The sequence below is a fragment of the Pan paniscus genome, chromosome 2 (assembly GCF_029289425.2).
Source record: "Pan paniscus chromosome 2, NHGRI_mPanPan1-v2.0_pri, whole genome shotgun sequence".
NCBI lineage: Eukaryota > Metazoa > Chordata > Mammalia > Primates > Hominidae > Pan > Pan paniscus.
The window spans coordinates 7,729,753-7,755,018 of NC_085926.1; the positions used below are offsets into that span (position 1 = coordinate 7,729,753).

A 25,266-nucleotide genomic window follows, 5' to 3' on the forward strand; every position below is an offset into this window, starting at 1 on the left:
CTGAAATTGCACTGGATGTGTTCCTTAACCTCTCTTAGCCTCAGATCTACTTTGGTAAAGTAGAGATAATGCTGGTACCTACTTCATAGAGCTTGCTGGAAGGATTAAAAGGGCCCATGAATATGAAATGCTTAGCACTATTTCTAGCACATAGTAAATGCTCAACAGATGCTACTACATTCAGAGCACAAGTGTTTGTACTGTTTATTGCATCATCTAGGACTCATGCTTAAGTTCTTAACAGGATCCATATTTAACCTCTTAATTTCTAGGAACAAAAACTATCAAGAGAAAATTTTGTTGGTATTCCTTATTTTGGCAATATTGGTTTCTTTCATAAAGATTCATCCCACACAGTTTTCAGTTTTTGGTCAAATTGTATAAGGTAGACCCCTCTTTGAGATGTAACAAGTTGTTTTGGGTGTTGGATACATAAAGTTTCTGGGGGAATGTGGGATTCTCAGTGATAACTGCTGAGTCTGTTTGATAACCAACCTGGGCCATATGCGTTCAATGTGTATGTACAGACATATGCCAGAGATGTGCATGGAGAGCTTTGGTTGTAGTCTTTTTGACAGCATCAGCTTGGTAGTTCTCCCAGTCTTCACTTTATCAGTGCAGACATAGATCAATTCTTCACTGCAAAATTGAGTAGTGAATAAATAAACTTACTTCAGCTAATCTAACTGACATTCTTCTAGCACTAATCAGTAGATATCCAATTTATTAAACCAAAATGAATAAAATATATAAATAAATGCTCATTTATAGTCTCCAGGGACTGATTTTGCAAATGGTGTAACATCACTACAATGAGGTTCCCAAACTCAATGATTCCCAGTTCCAATATTGCACAGAGTTGACATGGTTGTATGCAAGACTAGCAGGGCCATTGATTATGTGCACACACAATACTATTCTATAGAATAAGAAACTGTCATTTTTGGCAATTCCCTGCTTTCCCCTTTGAGTCCACTTGAATAATACAACCTCTCAAAGCACAAGATTTCGAGGTCACACTTTCACAGAGGTGGAACAGTGGCTAATGATGACAGTATGCGTGGATGGAAGTGGAAATATGTTGACAAACATTTGACAGATTCCTTTTTCAATCAATGGATGGAATGTACTAGGTGCTCTGACATCTCCTTAAACCTCTCAAGGACAGTTGCTGGCACCCTAACAGTGTCAAAAAACCAAACAACGAATTTAGTTTCATTTTATAGGCAGGCTGACCGGCTTTGGAAGGACCCCTTTCTGTCGAGAGAAAAGTACTTGAAAACACGTATCAGTGTTATATGTGCGTGCAGAGAAATTTTCCATATGCATTCAGAAGATTAAGCATAGCTAAAATATATTGAGTACAAATTTTACCAAGTGCTGTTCTAGTTCCTTAAATACAGTAAATCCTTAGAAAAACCTTAGAGTTGTTATACTATAGTACTATTACTTTGTCCATTTTTCAGATGAGAAAATCAAGGCATGAAGAGATAAAGTAACTTGGCCAGGGTCATACAGCTGAATGGTGACAATCCTTGTGTCTTTTTTTTTTTTTTTTTTTGAGACAGTCTTGCTCTGTTGCCTAGGCTGAAGTGCAGTGGCGATCTCAGCTCACTGCAATCTCTGCCTCCTGGATTTAAGAGATTGTTCTGCCTTAGACTCCCGAGTAGCTGGGACCACAGCCATGTACCACCATGCCCGGCTAAGTTTTGTAATTTTAGTAGAGACAGGGGTTCACCATGTTGGCCAGGCTGGTCTCAAACTCCTGAGCTCAAGTGATCCACCACCTCGGCCTCCCAAAATGTTGGGATTACAGGTGTGAGCCACCACGCCCGGCCCCTTGTGTTTTTCCCACTGCTCTGTTTTTCATCCTGGTGGCTATTTTGATGATCACTCCTGAATTAGAGACAGGGTCTCACTCTGTCACCCAGGCTGGAGTGCAGTGGCACTCTGAAATACATAGAGAAGACTGACTTGACAGTATTAATTCTTGGTGGTAGATGTTAGGAGATAAAAGTGAGACAAGCTCCAGAAAAGTTGTGAAGCATAAATTTTGCTTTGGAGACAGGAGGCTTCAAATTTTTTTATCATAAGACTTCAAACATTCAGAAAAGTAGAAAGAACAGTAGTATCATCCACCACAGAGATTTAACTGTTAAGGTTTTACCATGTTTGCTTCATCTATACCTATGTATTTTTGTCTTTAAACATTTTAGAGTTACCTACAGACACCAGTACTCCAAATTATTTTAGCTTATCACAAAATACAGCAATTCTCCAACATAATCATAATACCATTATCATGTCCAACCTAATTAACAGTAATTCTATAACATCACTTAATACCCAGCTTGTGCTCTCATCTTCGAGATCTCTTTATTGCTCCTAATGGAAGGAACTCCTGAGCTTCCTCAATCTAGTCTCTCCAGACTCAACACCTTCCAGCTAAGTGCTCACTTCTGTAAGACCCCTGCTAAATTCTAGTGATGGGAATTCCAGGCTCTTGTTAGATCCCTCAAATTACATCACAAGTTGTCTGGTCTAAGTGCAAACAGGAATGGATAGTGTGTGCAGGTCCACTAGACATCACCACAGCAAGCAGAATGTGTTTAAGGAAAGGCTATAACCCCATCAATCTGAAATAAGGAATTTAGGTAGGGCACGATGGCACACTTGGCTCACACCAGTAATCCCAGCACTTTGGGAGGCTGACATGGGAGGATGACTCGAGGCCAAGATTTCAACACGAGCCTGGGTAACATAATAAGACCCCCATCTCTACAACAAATTTAAAAATGAGTCAGGCATGGTGGCGTGCACCTGCAGTCCCAGCTATTTGGGAAGCTGTGGTGGAATGGCTAGAACCCAGGAGTTTGAGGTTGCAGTGAGCTATAATTGGGCCACTGCACTCCAGCCTGGGCAACAGAGTGAGAGCACCCCACCCCAAAAACATTTTTTTTAATAACAAATAAGGAACTTGATATATATCCCTAAAATAACTTAAGTAGTCTGAAACTCCTTGAATCTAATATACTTGTTGAAGAGCCAGTATCCATCCACCATCTCCTCCCTGGATTCTAAGCTAGCTTCAAAGCAACGGACTGGCAGTGTGCATGAGAAACGAAGACAACAGAAAGCACGTCCACAGAGAATAGTGAAGATGGAAAATATGGAGCTGTTGTGAGCCTGATATGTCTGGGCACAGGCTGTGTTGCTCTGATCAGCCATAGGTGCCCAGAACCATGCCTGCCTGTAATACGGAACCATGCCTGCCTGTATTAACCACTCAAATTCCCTATCCGTGAGAAAGCAACAATGAAGCAAGGACATTTTGGTTAGTGAGGCCCACGCCACAGATGCCCTCAATTTCTTCCCTCAACTCACCATGCTTGAAACATCCACAGCCATAACCGATTTCTAGTGTACTCTTTCATTTATTCAGTAGAAGCCACTCTCCTAATTCAGGCATGGAATTCTTAGGGACCTGTTCCATCCATACTTTATCAGAATACAGTCCCTTTTCTATTTCCCACAATCAATAAGTTTAGATACTCTTCATTATTCCCTGCAATAAATAACTATTTTTTCCCCTGATTAGGTAACTAGAAGAACTGCTCAACAGCTAGGAGGATCAGAGGCTGTTCCTACTCATGGAAGCAGATAAGGACAGCATTGTCAGTTTCCTCACCACTTTGCGTCTATCTCAAAAAGAAGGTGAAAATCCCAGCTGAAAGCATACAGTCAAAGGCACCAGTTTTAAGGAATACAAGACAGAACGTTGAGTTGGGGCTGTTTGTCATTATTTCCTACTAATCCCAAACCAAGGACCTCTCACCATTTACCCATTCCATTATTTTTGTCTTTTTGTTTCTTTAGAGACAGGGTCTCACTCTGTTGCCAGGCTAGAGTGCAGTGGCACAATCATAGCTCACTCACTGCAGCCTTGAATCCCTGAGCTCACTGGATCCTCCTGCCTCAGCTTCCCCAAGTAGCTGGGACCACAGGCGCTTGACACCAGGCCCAGCTGTTGTTTTATTATTATTATTTTTTATTTTTTACAGAGATGGGGTCTTACTTTAGTGCCCATGCTATTCTCAAACTCCTAGCTTCAAGCAATAATACACAGTTCTAACTCCTGTGGATATAATTTTCATCAAGACATGAGCAGTTTACATTCCAGAGGGCAGACAAGAAAATACATTGAAATATAAACAAATTGGAACACTTCGAGAGTGACAGTGATATGACAAAAAATAAGCTGTAGTTAACTAGGGAGCAACTGGGGGTTGGCAAGTGCTGTTTCACAGAGGGGATGAAGGAGGGCCTCTCCAAGGAAGAGAAATTTAATCCTGAAGAAAGAGAAACAGCCATCTTTGGGAATATCTTGGGGAAAAACATTCTGGAACAGATAGTTAGAGGGTATCACTGCCTCCACAGCCTCTTTTCCTCTCCTGTGGACACTTTTGGCCTGGGTTTTATGTAGAAGTAACTCTGTGTGAGCTTTGGGGCCCGACTCAGAATTCTTTCCCCACTTCTTCCTTCCATTTCTATATTTTCTCCATCCTTTGAATAAATCAACTCCTGAGACATCACACAGGCACACACACACAGAAGTAAAGGCCTTGGCTTGGAAGAGCCAGGAAAGGTCATAGGCATTGATTATCCTTCTGACCCAGGGCATGGTGTTTACATTTTCGCTTCTACTTATCGCTGCATCTCAATGATACTCCTCTGTGGGAGGGAAGCCAACCCTCTGTAGATAAGTGTTCCCACCGGGGTTTCTTCTGAGGATAAGATGACAAGTTCCAGTGCATTGAGAGATGCATGACTTAGTCCAGATTAGTCCATTACCTGGCTGGGGCTGTCCACTTTCTACTTTCAACAGACGTTATCAATCCATTCCAGCACTTCCTCCTTCTAGGACACGACATCATGATTTACATAGTTTAAAAGCTAAAGTTAAATAACAGCTAAATAGAGATACTTTATTGAAAAAAAACTTCCACTCCAACGTTAGGGGGAGAAGTCTCTCCTAGGTGTATTCAACATATGAATGCCTCAGGAAATATTTTAGGAGGCCATTTATTACATAAGGTAGGTACACATTGTGTGGGGGAAAAATGAAGACTAGACAAAATTCTTAGGGCTATTTTCCCAAAAGCCTGGAAGAAAGGGTCATTTTGTAATTAATAATGAGTCAGAATCTATAACAGTGGTTTTAAATTATTGGTCAATCTAACAAAAAATATGACAGAAGACAAAATGGGGATATTAGATTGCGTAGGAGAGTCACCCCTTAGAGGCCTCTTCAGAGACTATTTTGCAGGAGCTCACAGGACAAAACTGGCAGAACAAGAAATTCCCTTCATCCTAAAGAGACCCTTGAAAAAGAAGAAAAGGGATGTGGCTACTCAGGCCTGAGAGACGGTCACTGTCATCTACCTATATCTTGTTGTTAAAAATAACTAATTTACTTTCAATAGAAAAAGATAGCATTATAGAAAATGTAGTTTAAAAAGTAAAATGTACAAAGTAAAATGTAAAAAACGTTTAATTCAACTACCCTAATAGAGCTTTATAAATCATTTCTCCCTACATTTTATTTTGAAAAGTTTAAAACTTACGAATACATTGAAATGAGGACCAACAATATGTAATCACCACTCACTAACATTTTGCCATATTCATTTTCTCCTTCTCTCTCTCCCTCTCTCTATATATATAGGTTTTCCCCATTAGCTGTTTATAAGCAAGTTGCACACATCATGACTGTAATACTCCTGAATAATTCAGCATGTATCTCCTAAGAACAACTTTGTTCTACAAAACCTCAATATCATTTCTCATCCAATAAATTTAATATTGATGTATTATTATTTACTATAAAGTCAAGATACGATTTTCCCAACATGGCTGTTTCCTTTAAAAAAAATCTATGTTGTAATCAAGGATCATGCATTTTTAATCTTTTTGTTTCTTCAGTCTCCGGTAATCTAAAACAGTCTCATCACATTTTGTTTTGTCTTTTACAGTGTTGAAATATTTGAAAAGGTCACCAGTTTTCTTATGGCTTTTAAAATTTTGATTTATTTTCTTTCATATTTTTGATGCAGTTTTAATTACAGAATACTCACAATTTTCAAACATGTCCTTTTGTACTAAATATTATTAACAATATAGCACATAAGCATTTTCTATGTTGCTCCATAATCTTAATCATCATTATCACCTTTGACAGGTTTAAAATGCCCCATCAAAAGAATGTATTAGAATTTAATCACCCTTTAATGTTAGGCATTTGGGTTATTTAAAATTGCAAATTATATTGTACATCATCATGAACATCTTAATGCCGTTAACAGGGTCCTTTTTTCACATTCTTAATACATACTGCTTTTCAAATGCATGTTGCTTATACTAAATCATAGATTGACTAAATTTTTAAAAATGATTATTGTTCACATTAAAACAAAAAACAATAAGATACCCTGAAATTCACTGTTGTTTTAATTTTAGTTTCTTTGACTCAGAGGAGTTGCTATTAAATAAATTAACAAATGTATATGAAATATAAGCAGAACACAAAAGGAACTGTAACTCCAGAGTTCTAGTGTTGAGACTGACACATTATGTCCCAGTCTGAGTGTGAGCTGGTCAGCTTCATACACACGAGAAGCCTATGTATGAGAAGTGACTTACATTCTCAGGCTTCACAGTCAATGCCGACCCAATTTAACCACATAGGCTTCTGGTCTGTTAAATCTTTGAGGACAAAGACATCTTACTCCCTCTGTATCCCCAGCAACCTGTGCTTAAAACTTAGTAGATATTTGTTTTATATTGGTCGAGCTTTGTCTCACTTCTCCTATCTATCCTAGGTCCCAACCTTTCCATCTCCCATGGCCAAGATCCCAACATACACAGTCCTTGGGACATTCTCGCCATCTTTAATCCTAGACAGAGCTGCAGCTCTGAGATTCTGTCTTTTGCCTGTCAGGCTAAGCCTAGTCGGATTCCAAGAAAGGAAAAAATAGTTAAGTTTCCCTTCATCTCTTCTCTTTTCCTAGCCAGGAATCTTTCTGGTTTCCTCTCCTTTGAGCCCTCTTGGTCCTGTGAGATCTGCAGTCAAAACAAGAAGCCACTGAACTTAACAGGACTTGACTGTGACGGCACACACGTACCCTTCTCACATTAAAAACAAAGAAAAAAAAAAAGTAGCTCCAGCCTCAAGGATGCTTTCATAAGAGGACATTGTTCCCAGACCGAACCGGGTCTGGCTGTGTGTTCTTGTGGCCCAATAACAAGATGCAGACAAACTGGAAAAGAAGAGAGTTTATGTCTGTAACCAGGTAAAGAGAGAAGGTCAGAGATAATTCACCAGACCAACTCACAATTGTAAAGTTTTTCCAGTGCTTATATATGTTTCAAACTATATACCTACATGCAGTAACATACTTGCCGATCTCTATGCCTGATTAATTTTGTTGTAACTGAAAGGTAAGAGGCCAGAATTATCTCCTAAATCTACTTAACCTATGAGGGCCCTGGTAATGGAGTGATTACTTCTATCTTATCTTACCTACAATTTGGGTATAGAAAGTTACTTCAAACCCCCCAGAAATTTACTCAACCCAAGATGGGTCCCAAGGAGCACAGGACTATCTTTATTATCTTGACTTACCCCAGGTTTCAGGAGAAGCCTGAGCAAGGCTCTTACGGAACATGTTTCATTTCTGGCTTTGGTGCCCGGGCATCAATTTCCCTAGGTTTAATTATTAACTTAATGTGAAGGCAGATGCTGTGGAAGTTTGCCTGTATAACTGGAGTGCTATGGAGGCCTGTCTGTGTGACTGTTAGGAAGAACTGGCCTGCCACACCACATGGTGTTGGTGAAAGCAGCGGCATCTCTATTTGCTTGTTCGTTTAGAATCCCATTGTAGTACTGACTTGGAATTCCACTAACACATAGTGCTAATTATTCCATCAATTCCTAGCTGGTCTTCTTTCTTGTAATTGGCACCTCCTACCTATGGAGATAAGTAAGAAACAAGTCATCCTCTCTGCACCTTGGACAGCAACCTCAGCATAATGCCCTCAGGCTTTTTTTTTTTCCATAGTTTTGGGGATTCCATGACATTGTAATACAGTTGATTCTCAGTATCAGTAAATTTTATATTTGCAAATTCACCCACACGATGAAATTGATTGGTAACCTCAACATCAATACTTACGGCGTTTTCACAGTCATTCACAGGAATATGCAGTGCACCAAACTATTTGAATCACCCAATGCATGCATTTGCAGTTGAGGTCAAAAAGGGTGATGCTCTACCTTCTGGTTTCAGATCTCATATTTGAACGTGTCCTTTTCTCAGACTATTTAACACCTGTACTTTTGGTTGGTGGTTTTGCAGTTTAAAATAACTCCTATACATAATACTAAAGTGCTGTGTCATATTCCTAAGTGCAAGAAGGCTATGATGTGTCATAGCCTTCAGGAGAAAGTACATGTGTTAGAGACGCTTTTTACAGGCATTCGTCAGCTCTGATTTCAATATTACTGAGTCAACAATATGTAATAAAGTGTTTTTAACCAAACATATACATAAAATAAGGTTATGTTGTGACTGGAGGGGTATAGGTAACTAACGCTGTATTTTGCTCTAGAAGCAGTGGTTCAGTATTCAGTAATTCAGCGTTTGTGGTGATTTTATAGAATATAAGTGCCGTGAATAAACAGAATTGGCTGCATCTACTTTTGTTTTTGTTTTTGAGACGGAGTCTCGCTCTGTTGCCAGGCTGGAGTGCAATGGCGCAATCTCGGCTCACTGCAACCTCCGCCTCCTGGGTTCAAGGGATTCTCCTGCGTCAGCCTCCTGAGTAGCTGGGATTACAGGTGCATGCCACCACCTCCGGCTAATTTTTTTTTTTTTTTTTTTTTTTGAGATGAAGTCTTGCTCTGTCGCCCAGGCTGGAGTGCAGTGGCATGATCTCAGCTCACTGAAACCTCCACCTCCTGGGTTCAAGCAATTCTCCTGACTCAGTCTCCCAAGTAGCTGGGATTACAGGCGCCCACCACCACACCTGGCTAATTTTTGTATTTTTAGTAGAGACAGGGTTTCACCATGTTGGCCAGGATGGTCTCAATCTCTTGACCTTGTGATCCACCCACCTTGGCCTCCCAAAGTGCTGGGATTACAGGCGTGAGCCACTGCACCTGGCCTGTTTTTTTGTTTGTTTGTTTGTTTGTTTTAAGATCTGTCTTTCCAAGTAGAATTTAAGTTCTGTGAAAGCAGGGACTGAACCTGCACAGTAACATGACTACATCCCTATTGCCTAAAACAGTATCTGACAAATAATAGGTGCTTAACAGATACATGTTGAATTGTACTGAACCAGAAACTGTTCGAGGATATGGACTATTTTTCCTTGCTTCTGTGCCACTGGTTTATAGCCAGGCTATACTAGTACACTGTGAGTTCTTAGTAAAAGTTCAATAAATGTATAAAGGAATGAATGAAGAGACTATGAATGTCTTATCCAAAAATAGCAAGACCTGGATTTCAGCAGGAGCTTTTCATCCAGGAACACTAAGTACTACTCTGCTGCTATTTTGTCACTATTGCCTTGTTTGTAACATTAGCCTTAAGACAGACTTTGGTTCACAGCTTCGATCTTTGATGTATGATTGCACTGCATTCATAATATGCTCCAGATTGCTTGCATCTATAATATATTGAAATTATAAAATGCACAAAAGCTTTTCAGTGCCCAAAGTGCATAAGAAAAAGTAGAAATCTGATGTGGTAATTTAATGCATATCTATTTTTTTCCAAAGTAAAACATATACACCATCAAAGTACCTAGATTTTAACTTAGCCAAGCTTAAAGATGTTTTAAGACAGAGACTTTGTCTGTTTGTTTCAAATATGCCATTTAAGAATGACGTAAACCTCTGTTTGATGCTTTACATCTTAAAGTACAAATTAGTTTTTGTTTTGTTTTTTTTTTTAAGAGACACTAGAACGTTCATGTACTCTTTTCATGACAGAACTGAAAATTGATTTCTCAATTTAGCCAGGCTGTTTTGGCCATGTTTAGATGCAAAAAGAGGGGGGAAAAAGAATGCTGTGGCTGAAAAGTTACAAAGGAAATCTGAGGAGTTATAATAAATACAGTATAATAAATACAGTATAATAAATACAGTTATAATAAATACAGTTATAATAAATACAGTAACCCATAAGAGAATACTGAAAAAAGGGATGGAAAAAAAGGATGGCAAAGCTCATGAAGTTCCCACATATTTTTCTTTTGTTCTATTCATCTCTAAGACCCTCCTGGAGCTGACAATGACTTCAGAGAGCAAAGTGAAACTGCATTTGCAAAAGTTCTATCAGTGAGAAAATTCTAACAGTAAGCGAGCTAACTCAACCCCCATCTTGCCTTTCCCTTAATTATTGTTGGGCTATTGGGCCAAGCTAACTTCGGAAGACATTTAGGCTACAATTTAAATGATAACAGGCCTTGCCCAAAACTCAACCACTTTTGTAAAGCTAAAGGGAGGCCACCAGGCTAGGAGGAGGAGAGGGAGAGGAGGCTGAGTCCTGCTAAGGCTCAGACATGCATGATTGTCAGCCATTATTCCAGAGATTCTAAGACATGCAATTTCCCCAATTACACCTGCAAGTAACACCACAGTTGTAGACTGGCCTTTTGAGATAGCTTTTCTGTTTGTTTTGCATGTCTGACACTCATGGCTCCCCGTGGATCGCCAGCGCCCCCACTCTTGTGGCCCCACCCAGAAGCAATTTAGTCCTCAGGAAGACAGCTTTGGCCTACTATTTCATCTCTGTCCCAACCAATCAGCAGCAAGCACCTGTTACCTGGCCACTCCCACCCCTTCCCTTAAACTGTCTTTGAAAAACCCCTAACTTGTGAGCTTTGAACGAGATGATATGAGTGCAAACTCCATCTTCCACGTGGTATGGCCGGCCTCGTGTCTATTAAGCTTTTTTTTTTGAGACGGAGTCTCGCTTTGTCGCCCAGGCTGGAGTGCAGTGGCGTGATCTTGGCTCACTGCAAGCTCCGCCTCCCAGGTTCACGCCATTCTCCTGCCTCAGCCTCCCGTATTAAGCTCTTTCTCTACGACAATGCTGTGGTCTTTCTTTATGCAGTGGGCAGGAAGGGCAATTACAAAAGGCTTCTCTATGGTAACACATCCCAAAAATATTGAGTGCCAACTATACATTGCACACTTCCCAAGCACTAGAAAAAAACTGTCTCTGCCATCCTGATACTTAAAGTTCTAATGTCAGAAACACACATGAGAAATTAGTGCTTCACCCTGGTTGTGTATGAGGAGGGAATAGTAGAGAGGTCATGAGAGGGTACAGCAGGAACATCTCACTTGTCTGGAGGGATAGGAAAGGCCACTTGGAGCAAGTGACTAGAAACTAAAACCAACCAGAGCAAAGAACAGGAAACCAGCTAAGGAAAAAAGGCAAAGAAGGACATTACAGAGAGGGAAAAACTAGTGTGAGGATCCTCTTCAAAACTGTGAATATTTCCCTGTGGCTTCTCAAGTACCACTGCTTTAGCATTAAAGGCTTTTTATGAGAACCTTCATTAGAAAGCTAAATAATCATAGACATTCTGACTTGTTCATTCTTCTGTTTCTGGTACTGGTACTGAACCACACTGGTACTGGTACTCTCTGATGCAGACCCCAAGAAAGGGTTCTTGGCTCTTGCAGAAGAAAGAATTCAGGGTTAGTCCACAGTGCAAAGTGAAAGCAAGTTTATTAAGAAAGTAAAATAAAGAATGGCTATTCCATAGGCAGAGCACCCCAAGGGCCGCTGGTTGCCCATTTTTATGGTTATTTCTTAACTGTCTGCTAAACGAGCAGTGGATTATTCATTCCTCCCTTTTTAGACCACATAGAGTAACCTCCTGATGTGGCTATGGCATTTGTAAACTGGTGGGAGGGTAGCAGCGAGGATGACCAGAGGTCACTTTCATCACTGTCTTTGTTTTGGTGGGATTTGGCCTTACTGCATGCTATTTTATCAGCAAGGTCTTTATGACCTGTATCTTGTGCCAACCTCCTCTCTCATCCTGTGACTTAGGCTGAGTAGTCATCCTAGGTAGTGATGTAGGATTTTTACTCCTTAGTTCAGTTAAATCCAGGTTCTTATCTTACAACCAGGAAGAATTAGGCACATGAACACATTGAAGAGTGAGGAGGGCAGAATTTATTAAGCGAAAGGAAAGCTCTCAGCAAAGACGGGGTCCTGCAAGCAGGTTTCCACCTCACAAACTGAATACCAGGGTCACCACAAAGGAGCCAAAGAGACCAGGCTCTTCCCCTGAATAAGATGTTTGTTTCTGGTGGCTCCACCCCATTCCCCCAGTGCATGTGGGCCTCCAGTCCACTGCCCCCTTGTCTGCATACAACATCTGTTGTAAACACTTGTGGGGTGGGTCAGATTTTCCGGGGACCCTTCCCTATCTGCCTAGCCATTTCTCTGCCTCCTGCCTCTATCATTAGAGTACCTTAACCTCCTGGGAATGCAGCTCAGAAGGTCTCAGCCTTATTTTACCCAGTCCCTATTCAAGATGGAGTTGCTCTGGTTCAAATGCCTCTGACACTACCCTGAATTTGTTATGACAATCTGCAGGTTTATTGAAGTTTTATTTATTGAAGTAATTTATGTGGCCCTGCCTACCTTTCCAGCCTTGACTTCCAGCACTGTCTGACCCTCCTCTCCACGCACCTTTGGAAACAAAGTATACCTTTATATTGCCCTGCCCTCTTCTTACATTGTCTCACACTGCATGGTCCAAATCAATGCCCCTTCCACTGAAAAGGCTTCCCAGGCTTAGCACGGCACATCCTCTTCCAAGACAAAATTAGTCTTTGTAAAATATCTTTAAGCACCCATCACAGATATGTAATCTTTTTTTTGCATTATAAGTTCTATAACAATAAAGATTGTATCTGACTCATTTCCCTGTTCCTGGCACAAATGGGGCAAACACTTCACACATTTTCTCTAAGGTTTTCTAGGCTGATGCTTCTCCATTCTCTTGAACTGGATCACTATTTGCTCCAAATATGGTAACAGGTTTGCTGCCTCACCATCCACTGACCTACCTCCCTTATTCAGCATTAGGAAGGGGTGCCAATTTACTTTGGCAGGGGCGGGGGGTGGGGATTCCTCTCAATGTGAGTTTAGTTTATAAATTCATGCTTTATCTTTATCTCACTGAGTAGAAAAAAAGGATATGCCAATCCCTTGCTGATGACACATGGCAGCTTTAATATATTTGTTAAAAAATGTGAATATACAATGAATGAGAAGTGAGTAAATGTTAAAGTGAACAGCTTACAGATTCCCATGTCTTCTTTCAATGTTAGCATGTATTAAAGTTCTTGGTGTTTAATATGTGTTCAATAATATTTTGTTAGATGAATGGCTGAGTACTCAACAGAAATCCAGATTTGGGAGTTTTTGCCACTGGATTGGAAATTATGGTGATTTGAAATACTGAGTTATTTTTCTGACTGATCATGTTTTTACCCCTGCCAAGTTTCTTGTGTCAACAAATCCAGGTACCAAACATATGAGCAATAGCCTCACATTCTCCTGGGAGATGGAGAAAGTCTCCATTGTTTTATAGTTCAGAGTTGAACTGGTATAATTGGGAATGTCTCCATTTTTTTTGGTAGTCATGTTCTCATTCTTTAGCTTTGTATCTTCTCAAGTTGAGGAATGTGCTAAACTGAGTAGTAAATTTTAAAAAAGGATTTAAGAGAGATCATTATAAAATGAATTGCTTCTTCTTTGTAAGATACAGGAAGTTTAGTAGCTTTCTTGAAGTCTCAAATGAGAATTGAGATGTTGAAGATAACATCTACTCTTTTGCTATTAAGTGATGGGCTAAGGGCAATTTACTAATGAAATGAACAGGCAGGAAACAGGCCATTGACTACAGAAGTAATTACAAAAAAAAGTACTTCTTTTTATTTTAGTAACTGCAAACCATAATATAAAGAATCCCTCCCAGTTGAAATATTTATAAGTAAACAACAACTGTGAATCATGTTTAATAGGGAAGCATTAGTTGGCAGAGTTGGTGGGGGAAGAGGCACAGACAGTGCTTTGAATGGTTTCATACAAAAGTTAGTTTGGACAAAGTTGTATCAGGCAATAAACCAATATGCAGAAGTTTGGTGAGATTTACAAATGACTAAAGTGATAGGCAGGGTTAAGGTTTAAGAAATATCCCCATGTACTTCCAAAAGTATGTTCTTACATAATGCAAAATGATCCACTAAAAAGGGGAGCAGGAGAGGGTGCTTTATAATCAAGTACATTTGAGGAACTGAGTGCAGACAGGATTACAGAGTTGAAAACAAGCAGCCTAGAGATGCTATCTAGCCTCTGGTCTCTATTTCTTTTTTGATTTGCTAAATGGTTTTAATATGCTCTTAAAACTTTTATTAAAAACTGAGGTATTTCTAATGCTCAGAATATAGCCCAACACATAATACATGCTCAATAAATATTTGTTAGATGGCTGAGTGAAAAAATGAACTTTTACATAAAATTATACAGTCAAGCTCCTCCTCAAAAAATGTACTATAAAGTCCTATTGTGGTAACATCCCACATAATTATGCCTTTTAGATGGGGCAGGTGATTTCTAGTTCACTATGGTCTGTATCCTTCCTTAATATCTTACACCTGGCTCACTTTGCACCTTTATGTGCCTAGCCTCTATAAGATAATTTTTTCTTGGAGAATCACACAGAAAATTATTATATTAAAGGCTTTTGAAATCCTAAGCATGTCTATGTGTACATATGAAAGTATCTCAGGTCTAGATCTAGAAGTGAAATTGCTGATTCAGTGGTATGCATAGCTTTAGGTTTTCTAGATATTTCCAAATGGCTCTCCCATATAAATTTACCAACTTATATTTATACCTTAGTGTTGTCTCAGAGTTCTCACTTTTTCACACCCACCAATGCTTGGTATTAGTTCATTTTTTCTTTTGTAATGGTACAGGCATTAAATGCTATCTTCTTAATGTTTTAATTTCCACTTCTCTAGTTGATGAGGTTGAACAATTTTCATTTATTTGATTTCTTCATCTACAAATTGTCTATTCATCTTGAATCTATGTTTTTAAAAATTAGATTGTTTCTTATTTATTCCTTTGTATAGGTTTAAAAAATTTAGATATCAATCTTTTGTCAGTTAAATACATGACAAATGTTTTATCCTGCCCTATAGCATTGTCATTCAACTTTGTTAAAAATATTGTTTTGTAGGTATCATCTACTCCAGCATTGCTTGTTATTTCAAAAACATTAGAAAGCAGAGTCTATCAATAGGAAAAGAGTTACAGAAAATCTGTTATGCTAACATTAATATATAGAAAGCTATATAGTTACTACGATTATTAAATCAATGTAAGTAAATCTTAAAAACACAGTGTTATATGAAACCAGATTTCAAGTGGATATGCAAGGAATAATTTGCACAACTTAAAACACAGAAATCTATATAGCTATAGTTTATGGACAACACTGTAGTAGCAATAGCACACATCCCAAGTTCAGGATAGTAGACACTATGGGGGGATGGGGAAGAACATGGAGTGTAAAGGGCTTTGATTGCATCTTATTTCCTATGAGTGGATGGAGGGGCACTTGAATCAAGATGTCAGTATGTCAAAGTGTTATATTCAGGGCTTATTGAATATTTTGTTATATTTTGTTTTTATCCTTTTTGGATGTTTAAATCACTTCATGTATGTTCTTATTCACATACACATCTATACACACATTCTTCAAAAAGAGCTGAGGAGAACACATGGTATATAGTTAATAAGATACAGTATTTCTTATTACTTAAAATATAAAGAAATTAAATATGGGGTAGAAACAGGAAACAGTACTGTTTAATATCACTTATTCAGTGTTTCTCAACATAATATCTATGAGGCTCTCTTTTCTATATTTTTCTTCACTTCCTTGAATCTGGGTTACGCGTGTTCCATAGAATGCACTTTGAGGAATGAAATTTTTGTAAGACAAAAAAGCTCAGAGAAAAGCAAAGAGAAAGTAAGAAGCTCAATAAAGTTAATGTCAAATTGAGTGTTGATTTTGACAAGACATCAAGAATGAGTTGGAATATCTTACCTTTCTTAAGTAGCAATGGTGTATTAATAATTCATTTCATAAACCAGTATTCTTAACACTACCTCACTGTAAACACTGACTCTTCAGGATACCTTGTTTTGTGAACTACTTATGTAGATAAGTAGATATAACTTTAAAAAGTTAATAGGGACAATGCCATATACTATTATTCTTCTTTAAAATCTGTAACTTTATAAGAGAAAAACATACTATTTGAAAATAAAAAGTATATTTCCTTAGCAAGTGCTTCATTGCACAACTATTTTGAGCCCAGTAATTTTCTTTCCTGACCATAAACTACATTTCTAGTGAAATAAATGGAATTATCAGACACCACAGGCACTTATTTTATTTACTCACAGGACTAGAATGGTTTAAAAATAAACCTAATACATTGGACATTGCTGTGAAAAGTACACAAATTGCCCTTCTAGGACCTGCATAAACTTCATTATAATTTTGGGGCAATGTTCCTAGCAATTCTGCAAAGAAAGCATGTACTGAGGCTTATCATTTGCATAGAACTCTGCAATTTAAAAATACATTTATACATTATATTCCCAGATGAGAAACGGGTATTTTGTACATTGGTGATATCAACAGTGCACCAGGTAAAAATTATTCTCCCAATTTTTTTTTTTTTTTTTTTGAGACAAAGTTTCGCTCTTGTTGTGCAGGCTGGAGCGCAATGGCGCAATCTCAGCTCACTGCAACCTCTGCCTCACGGGTTCAAGTGATTCTCCTGCCTCAGCCTCCCAAGTAGCTGGGATTACAGGCGCCTGCCACCACGCCTGGCTAATTTTATGTATATTTAGTAGAGATGGGGTTTCACCGTGTTGACCAGGCTGGTCTTAAACTTCTGACCTCTGATGATCCACCCGTCTCGGCCTCCCAAAGTGCTGGGATTACAGGCGTGAGCAACCATACCCAGCCTCTCCCAATTTTACAAAGGCTACAATGAGTTCATTATCAAGACACTGGGCAAGGTCACATTCAAGTAAGTGACAGAGCTGAATCAGAACCCAGGTCAGGTGAGTCCAACTGCAGTATTGTCTTCCTATTATAGCATGGAGACAGAAATAAAGATTCAACCATCAGGCAGCCTAGTTCTGGATTGCTTGTTCCTCTGAGCCTCAGACCCCTCCTATGTAAAATGGGGATCATAAACAGTGCTCATCTCAAGGCTACAGAGAACACAAGAAGATAAACTAAGCAAAGCATCAACGGAATGCCATTATTTTTATATTCAATTTTTTTAAACATAACCTCATCGTGATTTTAATTTAATCCCAGCCAATGCTCAGCTTTACAATTTGGGGATCATATTTTCTAACCTACTTTTTCTTTTGGTAAAAACTCTTCCTGAGAAATTAGTGTTTTATAGTAATCAATTTAAGGAAATTCATTTTTGTTTTTACTAGACAGTTATGCTACAGAAAACAGTCTTAATTAATCACACAGTAAAGGTGGTCTCAGGTATTTAGGTCAGTACAAGCTTCTGGGTTTTCTTTTTTTTTTTTTTTTCCCTTCTTTTGTCCTGAGGATAATTAGTGTGTTGATATTTGACAAGGCATGCTGTGACTATTGCTTGCAGCTGTCAGCTGAGATCTTCTAGCTATGACACTGAAAATAAGATTCAGAGTCAAGAAACATCTTTTGAAAGTTTTCCTCCTTGTACCCAAACCAAGCGTATTGTTGAAGACAACACTGGGATAATGGGAAACTTCCTGGAAGATTTGGGCATTATTGAGGCCATGTGTTCATCAAATGAGGACATATCGTGGCTCAATTCTCATCACCAGATTTTCCAGGAGGTCCTGAATTTCATAAAATTCTATTCTTATTTACCTTTTTGTATTTTAGTTAATAAATGCAGTATGGTTTAATATAGAAATAAGTTTCAAATAAAAATGAGACTTCAGTCAAAGTTTGTCAGAGAGTCCCAATTTTTAATCCAGAAAAGAAGACCAGGCTTGTTGTATAGTGTACAGTATCCTGTGTAAGATCTATAATCATGTATGCACCTGTAACGTACTACTTGTATTATTCAAAGTTTAAATACAAACTCTCTCTCAGTATGTTAATATGACTTCTCCGTTCCTCCAAAATTGTATATGAATCCCTACTTAAGAGTTCTTGAAGAGCTCTTGACATTTCTCTCTCTTGAGTGAACACTTCTATTTAGAATCTAAAAACAGTAAGCAAAATAAGCCATCAGTAAATGCTACACAAAAGTTACTCTGTGCCCAATAGAAACTGATGCAAAACTACCAAGATTTAGTGAATAAAGAATATATCACATCATTGCAACAGTATGACTTGGTATCGAGGACTAGAACCTAAACCAAAGGCACACTCTGGGATCCTGGTGTCTTTGTTTCCAGCATGAGGACATGAAATCTGCTGTGCTCATTGGCTGGTCTTCAGTGCCTAGCCCTGTGGCTGCAATACAATAGATACATATTTACTGCCTGAGTGAGTGAGTGAAGGTGAGTCCTGAAATCACTGTACCAAGTAGAAAAATAATTTCTACATTTAAGGAAAACAAATGTAGAGTGTGTATGTGTCAGACACCTGACAGGTTTAAGTGAGCTTTACATCTTAATGGAAATAGTTCTGCAAATGACCATTTATAACTTACAGTTAACACTATACAAGTCAATCTGTAGTCTTTTGATTGTGTGAATCAGCACTAAAGAAGACACTCTGACCTAATCTGCATTCAACCTCAATTAATGTCAGTGACCCAGGACAGACCTTTTCCAAGCAAAGGCCAGTTATTATTAAAAGGTCTGTGAGAAGAGCACGCAACGAAATATACCACAATGTGAGTGAACCCTTTAAGTTAAGGGTTGGTTGATTAGAAAGCATAATAGTGGTTGATTAGAAAACAACCACTGATAAATTTATTAATAGAGTATAAAGAGGGAAGCTGGAGACATCTCAGAGAAGAGAACGCAGATGATTTGAGAATCACTGGGAACCACAGATTTTGGTGGCCAAAGCCTTAGAGTCAGAGGAATCCAAAGTTGTCTGTGTGTGTTCTTCAGAGCTGTATCACCTCACTTTGACTTTGCACCTCAAGCGAAAAGTTCTAATTCTATTTCTACCTTTGCAAACAGGGTTATTACTGCAACTGACACTTTCTAATTTTTCTTTCAGGCCCTGCTGCAAAAAAGAAGTATGTCAGTTATAATAACCTGGTTATCTAACCTGTTCCATTCCATGGAACCATGGAGGAGGAAGACCCTCAGTTATTTTGTCACCCAACCTGGCATAGGACTCTTTGGTCCTACCCGCTTCCCATCACCGGAGGAGCTTCCCCGGCCGGGAGACCAATGTTAGAGGATCCAAGTGACCTAAACAGCTGCTTTATGAAATATCCTTACTTTATCTGGGCTTAATAAGTCACTGACATCAGCACTGCCAACTCGGCTGCAATTCTGGACCTTCCCTACCAAAGGGAGTGTTGAAACTCAAGTCCCGCCCCCGGCTCTTTAGAATGGACCACTGAGAGCCACCGGACCGTTTTGGGGCTGACCTGTCTTATTACGTATGTACTTCTAGGTCGCAAGGTTTTGAAATTTTCTGTACAGTTTGTGAGGACCTTTGCACTTTGCCATCTGATGTCGTACCTCGGTTCACTGTTTGTTTTCGAATGCCTTGTTTTCATAGAGCCCTATTCTCTCAGACGGTGGAATATTTGGAAAAATTTTAAAACAATTAAAATTTTAAAGCAATCTTGGCAGACTAAAACAAGTACATCTGTACATGACTGTATAATTACGATTATAGTACCACTGCACATCATGTTTTTTTTTTTTAAGACAAAAAAGATGTTTAAAGACCAAAAACTGTGCTGAGAAAGTATGCCCCACCTATCTTTGGTATATGATAGGTTACATAAAAGGAAGGTATTGGCTGAACTGAATAGAGGTCTTGATCTTTGGAATGCATGCCAGTAATGTATTTTACAGTACATGTTTATTATGTTCAATATTTGTATTTGTGTTCTCTTTTGTTATTTTTAATTAGGGTATATGAATATTTTGCAATAATTTTAATAATTATTAAGCTGTTTGAAGGAAAGAATATGGATTTTTCATGTCTTGAGGTTTTGTTCATGCCCCCTTTGACTGATCAGTGTGATAAGGACTTTAGAAAAAAAGCATGTATGTTTTTTACTGTTTGTAATAAGTACTTTCGTTAATCTTGCTGCTTATGTGCCAATTTAGTGGAAAAAAACAACCCTTGCTGAAAAATTCCCTCTTTCCATTCTCTTTCAATTCTGTGATATTGTCCAAGAATGTATCAATAAAATACTTTGGTTAACTTTTTTATTTTCTGCAATAAATATTTTTAGTTGTTTTTCCCATTAGTTACAGTTTATTTCATAAAGTCCTAAGTTACAGAGCCATATGGACAGCCCAACTTTTTCAAGTAACATGCTTTAGCTCACGACTACGGCCATTTCTGAAAGGCATATTAAAAACCCAGAGGTGCTATGTTGTCTCACAGAAAAAGTCCTATCACAAAGTCCACGCAATTTTTTTCCTCGTAATTGAAGTTGAGACCTGATAACTCCAGATGTTTACTCAGCAAGCGGGAAGGGAAGAGGAAATACTAGCTTAAGCAAATAATAGTCTTGGGGCAATTTAGTGAAGAGAGAAATATTTCTGCAAAATTTATCCAAAGGACATAAGTAAAAATAGCTACTATGTTGTCTTTGTATTTGCAAACAAATATGGTGGCCATGTTATCAGCAGTGAGATTAAGACTTGGGATTCTCAAAACTCAACTGCAGGAAGTATCGTCAGGATGAATTCATAGCACCTTGGGCCATCAGGAACTCAGAAGATTGTCTATTTGCAGAGGGGAACATTGGTTCCTAGTACTCAGGGCCGGGCCCCAAACAGTAAAATGTATTTAAAGGTTCTATGGTGGAGCTAACTGTGACTTATTTTCTGCTATGACTAATAAAACTCATACCTGCATCTCATCTTTGGCATCTGCAGAACTCTTCCTACTGTGCCTTAGCTCCCACAGCCCAAGCAATGTGCTTAGAAACACTAGAAATTATTTCTTTTCAATATCCGACTAAAGAAAATCAAATGTATTTCCCCATTTTTCCCTACTCCTTAAATACCCTTCAACCAGTAGACCATAGGAAAATACAAATCAAGGCAGAAATGAGTTTTGGGTGATCCACATTTCCAAGTCATAAGGCCAAAGTGGTATAAAACCTGGCTCCTCCTCCTGCTAACTCTCCTTGGAGAAGTTACATAAACATTCTGAATTCTCCATTTCCTCAGGCAGATGACAGGTTAATCGTGCTACCAGTCTCATAGTGTTATGAGGGCTAAGAGAAAATCCATGCGTAGGACATAACAACAGTGCCTGGCAAATGGCTAACTCTCCATACATGTTAGCTATTATGACCACATGGCTATGACCACCAGCATCAACATCATCATGGTTGCTATATTTTGTTTTAAAAATAAAATCAAGTGTGCTATGCTTTCCATTCCAGACATGGAAAGAGAATCTTAAAAAGTACATGGGGGAAGCCAGACTGTGTTGTGGCATGTGATAGAAATCATTTCTTTCAAAAGAAATTATGTAAGAGTCTTTCCCGAGTACTCAAATGTACAACCATGCATTCAGGGGAGTAGCAAAAGCAATTCCATTTAGAATTGGAAAGAGCTACTTTCAAAGACCTTTGCTTTTCCCCTGGATTCCCAGGGGCAAATTGAGATAATGATCTTGATAGCGACAATGATAAAAACTAAAACTTTTGCAGCACAATTTTTAAGAAATTGTTACTCATATACATAATATACTTTACATACTTTATGCATACTACATATATTACGACGTATACCTTATATATCAATTTATTTAGTCCTCAAAATGCAGTTCTAATCATCTTCCACAATGCTAATCTCCAACCCAGTAGTTAAGGTGTGGCTGTAGCCATAGAACAGATAGATTGGGTAACATTATCAATACCAGGCAGCACAATGAATACTCACTTCCCTCAGGTACGCAGGTCTCCTTGCTCTTCACCTGTACCAGGTATACCCCACCTCAAAGTCCTGACGTTTCATGATTCTCTTCCTAACACACTCTCCCCCGAAATAGCTGCATGATTCCAAATCCTCATTTATTTCCAGTTTCTGCTTAAACATCATGTCTAAGGTCTTTCCTGACCATATCTAAAAGTACAGTCCTCCACCCAGTCCCCCAGTGAATCCATTAACCTGCTTCATTTTTCTTTACAACACTTATGATTATCTGACTTTTCAGATTTGCTTTCTTGTTTTCATCAGTCTCCTTCTGCAGTATTCACCAGGAGATCAGATATTCTGTTTTGCTCACCGTAATATCCTAGCACTTACAACAATGCTTGACAAGTGTTAGGGGTGGAAGGTATCTGAATTGCCAGCAGCGAATTCATACATGTCTGCAGCAACCTCAGTTCTTACCTCCTCAGAATAAAGAATTCGACTGAGGGGCATAAGGTAGAGAAAGAGACCGAGACAACTTCCAGAGCAGAAATGGACATTTATTTTTAAAAGCTTTAGAGCAGGAAAGAAAGGAAAGTACACTTGGAAAAAGACACCATGAAGGTCAAGTGCAGCCTTTAACCTGGATGACCCACTCCCAGTGTCTCGAGCCCCTTTCCCATAACTCTTCCCTTAAGGTGGGCTCCCCGTATGCACAGTGCCTTCTTTGCCCATGGGAAGTGAGGATGTGCACTGGGTTAGAAAGTTGTATGCGTGCCCTTCTGAGGCTTTCTTCCCTTTTCTGGTGGAGTGCCCTCAGAAGGTTATACTCCAACATTTTGTCTTTTAATTTGCATGCCTGGGAAGTTGCCTCTCCCTGGTGTCTGCATTTAATTAACACTTTACTGTGACAGCTGGGGACCATCAGGAGATAGTCTTTCCCTGGTGCCGGCTGGCTACCAAATTATCATTTTTAGAGAGGCAGTGTGATACCTATTGAACCATAACCTGATAATTGCCTGACATTATTCCTGGTAGGTCGGGGGAAAGTCCTCTCCTGCCCCCTGTCCCTCAGCCCATGCCTGTCTAACTACCTGTAACACAAGTGGTAGGCACTCCATAAATATTTGCAAATAAATCAGTGCAAGCAAGAATGAATAGATGAAGTGAAAGAGCTCAAGAATATCGAAGGAGGGCTGAGGGAGCCCGTGCTGCCAAATAGTTGTAGCCAGCCCCACATCAGGAAGGACTAGAGTTGGGACATTAAGGGCCAACAAGACTCAGGTAACCAAGAGGAAAGAAAAGGTGTACACATTTTACACTCAGCCTCAGTAGTAAGGGAGAAGCTACTGCTGTTGGATGGGGTTTCTTTTAATTGGAAAATGAACTTCTTGAGAAGTGAAGTGGGAACTTGATAGATATTGTGAATCACAAACACTTTCATCTGAAGGAAGAAGGGAGAGGACAAGGAGGTGTTACAGTAGGAAGGCACTGGATTCAGGATCAGAATGCCCGCGTTAGAGCACTAAGCTCCACTACCTACTAGCTCTGCAGTATCAGGTAATCCATGCACCCCTGGGATTCTCTGTATATTCACCTCTACAATGGCAGTAGGACATGAATTCAAGTACTTTCGTTAACCAGCTGACTCTATATGGTCTTGTTCCAGAATGCTAGCATTGCTTTCAATGTGTGCTAATCTAGACTGAACATAATAATGTAAAGCATGTTGGAGGCAGGAACTGGAGCCCCATGTAGAGAGAAGAATCACTCTATTGCTGTGAACACAGTTAAGGCAGCCTAAGGTATCCATCAGTGCATTTGGCAGCTGTACAAACAAAACAACCAGGCTCCAATGGACTAAAATCCCACAATCCCTCTGCCAATTGTTACTGCCATATCATTCTCCATTTGACATTTTCCCTTTATAATTTATCCTCTTGTAAAATTTGCTTTATCATGCCCTGTCTGCAGTGTCTGTTTAGATCCTAATATGCATATATACTTTCTACTCTTCCAACCTCTGTTCCAGTGATAAACCCACCTTGCCAATCATCAGCTAAGGTACTGATAACATTCTGGAAAATGATGGTGCCTAGAATAGGGCCCTGGAAGTTTCTACCAGAGACCAGTGACTTTGGTGCATTCATCATCATTAGATAAGTATAGGTTTAGTTATTTTGCCATTTACAATACCCAAAATACTACAGGAACAACCAGTCTATTATTTTCTTTTGCACATAATAATAGCAAAATATGCCAAGACAAGGGGCATCTATCATGCGTTGTGAAAATGAAGACACTGGTATCTACAACATTTCTCTGATTTTCCATCACAAACGGGAAGAAATCAGACCAATAATATTATCAATTAACCTTGAAAGGCTCAGGGTTCCCTTTTATTCTCTCCAAGTGTTGACAGGACAATCTGCCTGATACTCTTCACTGGAATCCTGCCAGAGAATCAAATCACGTTCATAGATTATTCCCAAGGCCTTTCCTCTTTGAAGTCTTGTACCCACCTCCAGACTGAGCAAAGCTCCCATTCTCCAAGACTTCTGAAGGGGGAAAGGACTTATCTTCATACTTACAAACTTACCAATGCCTGAAATCACAAATTGGTTGCTGGCTCTGAATTTTACCTGGTGCGTTTATTTTGTTTGCATATTGCTTAGCTATCTCGTAATGTGAGTAATGGCCAAAGAGCTGTAGGCAACTCCAGTGACTAAGTCAGTTGTACAGAGCACCCAGTTCTCTCATTCATGTGCTCTACCTGCTACTTGCCTTTCTTTGACCTGGAACCTTCACTGCTTTGTGACTTATACACCATTGAGTTTGTCTTTCCTTTTCCTGTCTAGTACCTTTCCTCTTTAAAAGAAGTCAGTAAATCCACCAATAAAGAGAAGGTGGAGGGAAAATACAAATTCTAATTTCTTCCCTATAACTTTTATCTATACAAATGCTTTTGAAACTTTAAGGTGTCTGTGAATTACCTGGAGATCTTGGTAAAAATGTAGATTCTGATGCAGCAAGAAGGGCCCAGGATTTT

The 25,266-nt window shown here is 39.1% G+C and overlaps 1 protein-coding gene across 5 annotated transcripts in view; it reads left to right on the forward strand.

Annotated features, from left to right (window-relative positions):
- GRM7 (glutamate metabotropic receptor 7) overlaps window positions 1-20,590 on the forward strand; it is an 880,478-nt gene extending 859,888 nt beyond the window's left edge. For all 5 annotated transcript variants that reach the window (XM_055110892.2, XM_034955686.3, XM_024928436.4 and 2 more), the window contains one exon: window positions 19,375-20,590. Coding sequence is in view for 1 of the 5 variants with exons in the window: in XM_024928436.4 (XP_024784204.1) it covers window positions 19,375-19,424 (50 nt within the window). In the remaining 4 variants the exon portion in view is untranslated. The remainder of the gene's footprint in view (window positions 1-19,374) is intronic.
- The last annotated feature ends 4,676 nt before the right edge of the window (window positions 20,591-25,266 follow it).